The following is a 10555-nucleotide window of genomic DNA, read 5'->3' on the forward strand; positions in this document are numbered from 1 at the left end:
ATTATTTTTGGACAAATTTACCATTTTTATTATTTTTATTCCCGATTTTTATATATATTTCCCTATTTTCAAAACTTTCTTAATGATAAAGAGAGAAAATACATTTATTATGGAGGGAGAAGATTCATTTGATATGATTTTTTTTTTCATATTTTCAACTAGAGAGAGAAAATACATTTATTTGTTGAGATTTTTTCCTTTTTTTAATTTAATTGGAGAGAGAAATTACATTTAATGATATTTTTTTATTTTCATTGGTTTCAAGTTTTTTTTTTCCTCCAGATTCATGTTTATTTAAAATATATCTCAGAACATTTTGTTAGGAATTTGAAAATATTCTAATATGTATGTAAATTTAATGCTTGACATAAATCACCATATAATGCATTTATTATGGATATAGAAAATATATTTATTATGATTTTTTCTCTTTTTCGATTGTAGAGATAAAATGCATTTGAAATATTTTTTTTTCATTTTCATTTGGAGAGAGAAAATGACATTTAATATGATTTTATTTTCCATTTCATATTTCATGTTGATTTTTGTTATTATGTGAAATATTTCATTGTTTGTTCACTTGTACATGTAATATATTCGGTTGTTTATTTGCACATAATAATTTATTGGATTTTTTTTTACGGACTAATGGTTATTTTAAACATACATTAATTAGAGCATTTTGTTTTAAATATATCTTAGAATATTTTGTTACGTATTTAAAAATATTCTAACCAATATATGACATATACTACAGTTTATAAATTAGAGATTGACTCAATGCTTTACATAAATCATAGTATAAACCAATATGTGAAATATATTACAGTATATAAATCTTCATAAATTTGATTTATACCACAATATATATATCATAATACAATAAGTATAAATAAAAAAAAAACACTCGTTTATATCAAATAAACGAATAAATATACCTCATGTATATATCAAATTTCCTACAAAAACTAAAAAAAAAGTACATATAAATCAGAATATAAATAAAAAATAGGAAAAAATAAAGTTCATTTTCATATGAGGGTTTATAATACATAACTCTCCATCTTCATCTTTTCTTCTTCTTCAGCCATGGCCATTACGGATCTCTCTCCTCCTCCTTGTCGACCGGATTTACTTACTCCGCCGTGTCGTCGACCGAATCTACTCAACCTGTCACCGTTGATTCACCCCACGTTGTCGTCTACCACCTACAACTCACATCGCCGAAAGGAGAAACGAGAGGGAAGGGGAAGGAGAAAAGAGAGGGAAGGAAAATAAATGAGTGTGAATTATGGGAGAGAGAGAACATATGCATGGGGAAGAGAGAATATGCATGAGAGAGAGAGTATGCATGCATACATACATATATACATATATACATATATATATGTATGTATGTATGTATGTATGTATGTATGTATGTATGGAATGTAGGTGATGGCAAAATTATAAATAACTAATATTAGTGAAAATAGAGAGACCAATAGATTTTATTTTTTTTTGTAAAAAATGAAATATTCTAGACATTAATGTAATATATATCTATTCTTAAAGCCTTTTATGTAGAAATTCCATAAAGCAATAATGCAAAACTTTTATTTCTACTAAAATTACAAATTAAGATATTAAGGGAAAAAAGCCACCAACGTATTTAGCAATAGTGATCCTTTATGCCAATTTTTCTATAGGAACTAATAATATTGTGAATGAGTGTTGTGCTTATGCCCATGTTTTCGAATTAAAATTAGAATACTTTTAACTCATTTAATAAAGTATATTTTAAAAAATAAATTTCATTAATATTGATATTAAAGGACTTTACTAATTTCAATAGTATTTATTGTTGAAGTTAGTAAATTTATCGAGAAATTATATCTTATCCTTTTATTCTCTTTTTCCCTTCAATATTTCCAATGACTCCACGATCACCATCGACAACCAACTCTAATGACAGTCATCATCAATGACATATACCAATGGACACCTCCAATACTCAACTTTGACAATAATCATTGTGGGCAACTACTATCTCCACACTCTGACGATTTACTTTGACGATCGAGACCAACCAACAACCAATTACGTTGACAACCACCTTCGGCGATGACCACCTTTGACAATCATTTCTAGTGACTACCTCTGACGTTCAACTCCACGTGATTAACACCTCTGGCAGCCAATTTTAATGATCTCCTCTGGTGACCAATTCTATTGATGATCTTCAACAACTAACTTTAATAATATTTTGTCTACCTCAAGTACAATAGTTAGATATAAAAAAAAAAATTGTAAAATATATGTAAAAATTTTAAGTTGACATCTCAATTGAGTATTAAAAATTTGAACAAATATGCATGTAATGGAAGGATTAAAGAAAAAGTTAAACAAATAAAAATAATCACAAAAAATTTATATTTTTTTGGATTATAAAAAAAAATTGCTTAATAACACAATTATGGATCCCAAATAAACTTTTTAACTCAACAATTTTATTACACCAAATTTCAAAACTGAACGCAGCATTTCAAGCCGTCCTTTAAAAAGCTTAAAAAAAACCTCTAATTTTAGAGAAAACTACTGAAAAAAAAAACACTACGGGTATAAAAAATTTTCAAGAAAAAGATGCTTTGGTTTTAGAAAAATGGAAGGTAAAAAAAAGAAATAATAAAACAGTACAAATGAGAATAAAATACAAATGAAAAGATAAAACATTATTAAATAAATTATAGAAAATATTAGACTTCTGTTTCTATTCTTAGAAGAGATTTTTATGCAAAAGAAAAAAAAAATCCTCTTTTACACCTTATATTTTACAAATATTTTTAAAATTTGAATTATTTCATTTTGAGTTTTTACCTATAATTTTGGATAAAATTAACATGTTCATTTTATTTTTTAAGAATTCAAAATTTATTTTTTTTCCTTACATCAGTCCGATTCTTTACTTTCTAAAGTGGTATTTATTAAATTCAATTTATATTCCATTAATACAAGATATTCCATAATACCATTACCTTGATTTTAAGAGTTTTTTTCAAGGACATATTTTTTATAATCAGTTACAAATTTTTCTTTTTTTTTTTTTTTTTCAGATTTCAAATTTAAATTAAATTTAAATTTAAAATTTTCAAAGGATTACATTTACTGCATAATTATGATTACAAATTTAATTTGCATCTATATTTCGTTTCGTAGGTATATATATATATATATATGAGGTTTATTCCAAATATAAATAGAACAAGTATAAATTTAAGATTGATATATAATATATACTCCATATTTTAATTTAATCTTGTTTCCATTGAGATATATATTTAACATATTTTGTCTTGTATACATATGTATATAAATTAAGATAGATGACATCTTTAGATTATTTGAATTAAACTCATATATATTTGAAATTGAAAGCAAAACATAGAAATAAACCTTATATACTATGTACTGTAGTAATTTGGATTTTAAAGATAAAACGGTTTTGGAAAGTCATTTAAGGCATGTGAATATGACATTTTTTACATATGTGTGGTTTAGTTGAGGTTTAAAATGTGGATTACAATGAAAATATCGAAGTCTTAATTTTACGTTGATGGAAATTTAAAACAAAAATTAAAAAATAAACTTAGATTAATAAATAAACATTTTATGATCTTTAAACAAATTAACATGTCTATTATTTATATTATAATTATATTAGTGATATTTTGTTGCTTATTTTTTCATGTTTTATGAATTTTCTACGACATAATGGAAATAGCAATACGTCGATGGAAATTTAATACTATAGTTTTAGCATTTCTAATTTTTTACTATTATTAAAAAGGGTCTTAAATTGGTGGAGGATGATATAGACATTTGCACCAGATTATTGTGTAATATTTTCACCCGTTGGGCCATTTGTGAGAAAATAAAGAGTATAAAACATTTTTGTAATTATGCCAATTTAATATTAGATGGTTTGGTGGGCCAAGCCCATTTTATAGCTCAAATGGATCACTGAAGCTTGGTAGGTCCAAGACCTTTTTTCACTAGGAGTTGGGCCTTCTAGACTGGAAATATAAAATGGGCTTTTGACATAAAAGGCCTTAAAATTAAGGGCTATTATGGATCTTAAATATTTCACTTTTTTACAAAAAAAAAAAAAAAAAAAAAAAAAAGGAAGGAAAGAAAAAGAAAAAGGAAAAAAAAAAAAAGAAAAGGTCTATTGAACTCTATCCATTAATGTTAGTGGTTATTTACAATTTGGTCCTACAAACAAGCATGCACACACCCGTGCGTGCACAAGCAAAGATATATATATATATATATATATATTTCATTCTCTCTCCCTCATGTATATATTCTGTCTCTCCCCCATGCTTGACGGCCATTTCTTCCTCCTCCTTCTATTTTCTCCTTCCTCTTCCCTCTCTTTTCTCCTTTCGGCGATGTGAGTTGCAGGGGAGAGACAGACGATGTGGGACAAGAAAATCCGATGACGTGAGAAGACGAGCATGAGGTGAATTGATGGCCTAACACGGGATGGCACAAACGGCATGGGACATATCAATGACGCGGACGGTGTGGGGAAAATCAACGGCGACGGGGCGAGCAAATTCGATCGACGGCACGGCGGGGTGAATAAATCTGATCGGCGGCGATAGTGCAAGCAAATCCGACTGACAGCGATGAGGTGAGCAAACTCCATCAACGGCATGGCGGGATGAGTAGATTCGGTCGACGGCGCGACAGGCTAAGTAGATTCGGTCGATGGCAGGCGGGGCAAGGCGAGTAGATATATATATATATATATATATTGTGGTATATATAACTGTTTATTTTATATAAACGAGGATGATTTTGTATTAGATTTCTTGTTTTATGATATGTACAAATGTATATGTTCTTTACTGAAATATACCATAGTTTATATTGTATTGTCATATGATACAATTATCTATTTTAGTATAATTTCATATATTGGTTAGTATATACAATGTTCTAAGGTATATTTAAAAATAACCATGAATTCGCTAGAAAAACCAATAAGTTGCCATGAAATCAGAGTTATATTTGAGTACATATCAAATATATTTACTGGTATATTTCATATATTTGTTGAAACATTTCCAAACAAACGATGGAATACATTATAGGCATGCAATATATGATATAATACTCAAAATAAACAATGGAATATAAAACATAATATCAAATATTAACATGAAAAATGAATAAAATCATATTAAATGTTATTTTCTCTCTCCAAATGAAAATGGAAAAAACTATATTAAATACATTTTCTCTCTCTAATTGAAAATGGAAAGAACTTTATTAAATACTTTTTATCTCCCATAATAAATATATTTCTCTCTCCATCATTAAGGGACTTTGAAAATAGGGAAAATAGATATAAAAAACGAATATAAATAAATGGAGAAAAAGGTATTTCTCTCTTATATTTATATTTTATGATATATACACTTATATATATGTTCTTTATTGAAATATACGTGGTTTTTATTGTAATGTCATATGAATACAATTATCTATTTCAGTATATTTAAATTTTATATATTGAATAGTATATATAATGTTCTAAGTTATATTTAAAAATAACCATGAATTCGTTAGAAAAACCAACAAGTTGCTATGAAACTAGAATTTTATTTGAGTATACATAAAAAATATTTATCAGTATATTTCAAATATTTGTTAGAACATTTCCAAATAAACGATGAAATATATTACATGTAGACGATATATCACCTAATACTCAAAAGAAACAATGAAATATATCACATAATATAAAAAATCAACATGAAAAACGAAATGAAAAATAAAATCATATTAAATGTCATTTTATGTTTTCAAATGAAAATGAAAAAAAATTATATTAAATGGATTTTCTCTCTCCAATTGAAAATGAGAAAAAAACCATATTAAGTTCATTTTCTCCATCCATAATAAATGTATTTCTCTGTTTATCATTAAGAGTATCAAAAATAGGAAAAATAAATATAAAAAACAAATTTAAATAAATGGAAAAAGTGTATTCATCTCTCCATAATAAATATATTTCTCACTTCATCATTATTGGAGCTTCGATAGGAAAAAATAATGTTATTTTAATATTTATTGACAAAAATAGGGTTGTTTTGAAAGTATTGACTAAAATAGGATTGTAAAATCGTAAATGAGATCCATGAGTATCGAATCAACAGATAAGTCGTCTACCTAATCCACGATTTAAGGTTAAATCATGAATGAGATTTGACTATTTTGGAAGGGACATTAATAAAAAGAAATAAATAGAAAAAAAATTAATATTTAAAAATTATTAATATCAAGCCATCTTAGCTCAGTGGTAGAGCGCGTGGTTTTTAACCACGTAGTCGTCGTGGGTTCGATCCCCACAGATGGCGCCCCATTGTTCTATATGACTTTGTTCAATTTCTGGTTCTTACCATTTAAAATAAACTAACATGAAATCAAGTTTTTTTTTCTTTTTTTTTAAGTAACAACCTGAATATAATGTTACATTAACAAATTCATTGGGTGAAGCAAATTTTAATTTTCGGACCTGAACAAAGATTGAATCTTTTGTTTCCAAAATTTCACCTCAAGATTTTTTTCATTCAATATATTATATATCTTTCATTAACATTTCATTTAATGCATATTAATATAATAGCGACATGTAATTAATCAAAATTTTCTCGAATTTTTTTATAAGGTAACTTATTAATATGAGAAATTATGAAAAAAAATAAAAAAATGGAAATCGTGGACCCCGTCCACGAGTTTAGTTTCAAATTTTTTATATGGAAACTTATTAATATGGGAAATTATGAAAATAATTAAAAAAAATAAAAAAAATGAAAATCGTGGATCCCATCCACAAGTTTGGTCTTCATTAACCAAGTCACATGTTGATATGGAGGTCACATGCCACAACAATAATCGTGTTCCGAGTACACGATTTTGCTACCATATCTTTGTCAATACTTTTCTCTTCCACCTTAGTTTTGTAATTTTTTTTCTGTATACACTATTTTTATCATTACTTTAAAAAATTACATTATTCTTAAACTTAATCATTTTTAAACATATGAAAAAAATGATTGTTTTCAAATCTCTATTATATGTATAAAAAAGCAAAGTGGAAAGAATGTTTACATTCACATTTTACTCCTCATTTTTAAACACATATCACATCTTTTACTTTAATGGTGAGTTAAAAAATCTATTTAAACTTTGCCATCAAAACCTTTCAAAACCTTCCCATAAATGACACATTTTCGATGAAGCATCGTTGTAGTAAAACACACGTTTTCATAAAAAAAAAACCCTATACTTCTATAAATATTTAATTAATGTGAATGGAGAGATTAGAGATTTTTGGGAGAGTCCATCTCTTCTCCAAATCGAAGGTAATCATCATTGATACATGTTTGTGTTTTTTCTCTTACTTTTTGTTTTTATTTTTGTCCGTTCTTTTCTAATTGTGCTTTTACTCGTAACATCTCCGAAGCATTTTCAATAAAATATTGTAAGTGCTTTTTTAAAAGCTTTATCTTCATCGATATATTTATGTTTATGACAATCATTTCTTCTTCAAAACCAAGATAATTATCATTGACATGTGTGTGTTTTTTCTTCTAATATAGGAAAATGAGTCTAACTTATTTACAAATATAAATATAGCAAAATGTCAATGATCAGTGACAATTTGTTATATTTAAAAATATTCCTAGAAGTTCTACCATTTAAAACAATTACCTAAAAAAAACTTATTATCTTTTTTAACAAACATTTTTTCATGGCTCCATAACTAAATTACTCATTCATCAACAATAATAACACCTATGAAAAGTTTGAAAAGTTGAGAACATACTATTACAGGGTTACAACTCTACTTTTGAGAATATGATTACAATTTTAGAAAATAATACCAGTTCTCGAATCGATCATATCGAACCGGAGTTTCGAGCTCGGTCCTGTGTTTCATGGTGGGGCAACTGGATGTTGATCTATCAAGTCAAAAAGTTCATCTCCAATCCCAAACCCAAGCATCCTAGCCATATTAGCTGTTTTCAATCTTGGCTTTGGAATCTCATGTTCCTTCAACCATGAATACACAATAAAAACTTTCTTCATCACAAACAACTCCAAAGCCTCAGGATTGAACACAATTCCCATTCTCATACTTATCTGCAATAGAAAAGATCCCAAAAAGTCAGTCTCTCACTCCTTAACATCAACATTTTCATAGCATTTCATCACTAGCATCACCTGGTGAGGGATGAGCATGGCTGCGTATCGAGCGAGCTCTCCCGCTCTCCAGTCCAACAGAACAGGTAGCCATGGATAGACTGAATCAAGCCTCACAAACCACAGCCTTATGTCAGGGTATTCGGATAATTCACGTCGATCGTAAGGATCTTCTCGGGTATAATTAATAGTAAAACCAATTGTACTTTCAAGGAATTGTTTTGGCTCAGCTGTAACAATACTAGGAAAGAGAACTCATCAGGGATCACAGAACTAATTTCAAAACGCTGATATAAACATATCAACCAACCCAAAAACTTACTAGCTAAAGGTGAAATTATTCCGGTTGTTTTCTGAAACGATGATAAGTCTAGACGACGAATTGCATCGTTATCTATAACCACGTCGAATCGACCTTCAGTGGGTGGCATTGGAGGTGCAACTTTAGGAGAATCTGTTCTTAACAATCAGTTAAAACTCATCAAAATTTCAAGAACTCCCTAGATATATATATATATAACCACCACAATTGTTCTTCCTTTTCTCTTGTTTCCATACCATTTCAAGGGAAAGTTAAGTAAAATCTTCCCTAACAGTTTATACTATCATTTTCTCCAAAGGACAGCAATGAATTTGAATATCATGATTCATCATCAAGAAGATGGCAGCTGAGCAACAAAGAACAGGGAAATTCTCTTTGAATGACTAATTAAAGCCCTATTCAAACAATCGAACTAGGCAATTTCATTCAATGGTGATAGATTGAAAATAAAATTTCCCCTCCCTTTCCCTTTTCCTCAATCCTCACAATTCTTATTTGAACTAACTCTGGAATGAACAAATCGAAATGGGTACAGAACAAATCTAGAAACTGAAGTAAGGGATAGTTTGAGGAGTTACCATCATCATCATCTTGCAAAGAGAGGTCGAAATTTCCGGAAGGATTGAAGGCAACGGAGGCGGATACTTGTCGTCGATGGCGAGAAGAGGTGGAAATAGGGAAAGAAGGCGAAGAATCTGAAATGGGTCTGCAAAAACTCCATGAAATGGGTGAGCGAGATGGGTGATTGAAGGAAGGAGGAAGTGGAAGTGAAGGTTTAATGGCGGAAGTGGACATGGAAACGATACCAAATGGTGGGAGGCGGAGGCGTTGTCTGGTTTATCTTCTTGCACCATCTTGTCTTACTTATCCAATTTAGTTCCAAGTTTTACTTCCTTTATTTTTTCAAAATTAGAGATAATTATATACAAGCCCTAGATAAGAGTCCAAAATGGATTTTATTCCCATCTTTAAAATTTAACAGCTATTTGGTATTTAATTTTTTTCTTTTTTTTGGAAAATTAAGCCTATAAACACTACTTCTAACTTTAAATTTTCTTTATTTGTTATCTATTTTTCTTATTAATGGTTTACAAAACTAAGCTGAATTTTGAAAACTAATAAAATAGCTTTTAAAAATTTGTTTAGTTTTTGGAATTTAGTTAAGAATTCAACCATTGTACTTAACAAAGAAGCTATTGTAAGAAATTTGAAGAAAATAGACTTAATTTTAAAAAATCAAAAGCCAAAAATGAAATCATTGCCAAATAGGGCCTAATTTTTTTTTTTTTTTCTCTTTGTTTACTTCATCATTACGAAAATACTCTTAATTTAATTTTGTTTGTAGTGGATGATTTTGGGCCTTTGACCCATAGCAAAAAGAAGAGAGAGAGAGAGAAAGTGGTAAGTTGTTCTACGTTGGAAGATTTTAATATGACTTTTATATACCAAGACTTACAAGGGAGCTTCCAAATTGTGGTTGGGGTAGAGTAGAAACTTTTCCCATATGGGTGAAAAAAATAACTTTTTATTACCTTTCTCTTTATCTTTTTAACCATTTTATTACCATTTTAAAATTAATTTATAAAATTAATTAGCAAATTTGAATTAATTATTGAATTAATCTTAGATGTAAAATGATTTCCTTTCCTTCTTCACAAGCTTTCAAAAATTTTGGTTTTGGGAGGAAACATTCATCTTCTTTCTGTCTTGATATATGTTTTTTGAGCATTTTTTTTCCGATTTCAATCCATTATCTGACGAGTGAACGTCTGACATCGAAAGTTGTGTTAATCTTAGAGAGCAACCGACTTCTGACATTTTAACATCAAGATTATACGGATTTTACTTTCAAGGCATGACACAACAATAGAAATCCAGAATTGATCTGTTCTACATTCCGTTTTATAATTTAAAAGTAAAATTTCGGAAGGTCCCTTTTCTGGAAATGACGAGAGAACCTTCATGACAGAGGGTACT

General features: G+C 28.5%; 1 protein-coding gene and 1 non-coding gene across 2 annotated transcripts; one reads left to right on the forward strand and one right to left on the reverse strand.

Annotated features, from left to right (window-relative positions):
- The first annotated feature begins 6332 nt into the window (after nt 1-6332).
- On the forward strand, nt 6333-6407 carry TRNAK-UUU (transfer RNA lysine (anticodon UUU)). The gene has a single exon. It is a non-coding gene; the product is annotated as a tRNA-Lys (tRNA).
- A 1034-nt stretch (nt 6408-7441) lies between these two features.
- Nucleotides 7442-9469, reverse strand: CRR6 (chlororespiratory reduction 6). Its single transcript, XM_039020974.2, has 4 exons — nt 9157-9469; nt 8579-8710; nt 8278-8486; nt 7442-8196 (listed from the first exon to the last, which is right to left on the reverse strand). The coding sequence occupies exons 1-4, from the start codon at nt 9371-9373 to the stop codon at nt 7990-7992; spliced, it is 765 nt and encodes a 254-aa protein (XP_038876902.1). The 5' UTR covers nt 9374-9469; the 3' UTR covers nt 7442-7989.
- Between the last annotated feature and the right edge of the window lie 1086 nt (nt 9470-10555).

The sequence above is a fragment of the Benincasa hispida genome, chromosome 2, assembly GCF_027475165.1.
Source record: "Benincasa hispida cultivar pf3 chromosome 2, pf3_genome.v1.1, whole genome shotgun sequence".
NCBI classification, from domain to species: Eukaryota; Viridiplantae; Streptophyta; class Magnoliopsida; order Cucurbitales; family Cucurbitaceae; genus Benincasa; species Benincasa hispida.

What these genes read in the sequence shown, in the direction of transcription:
- CRR6 (XM_039020974.2), bottom strand. Translation starts at nt 9,373, where the DNA reads ATGTCCACTTCCGCCATTAAACCTTCACTTCCACTTCCTCCTTCCTTC. An exon ending in TTTGCAAGATGATGATGATG is followed by an intron (nt 8,711 to 9,156) that starts GTAACTCCTCAA and finishes TGTTAAGAACAG; the next exon opens with ATTCTCCTAAAGTTGCACCT. An exon ending in CCATGCTCATCCCTCACCAG is followed by an intron (nt 8,197 to 8,277) that starts GTGATGCTAGTG and finishes TTTCTATTGCAG; the next exon opens with ATAAGTATGAGAATGGGAAT.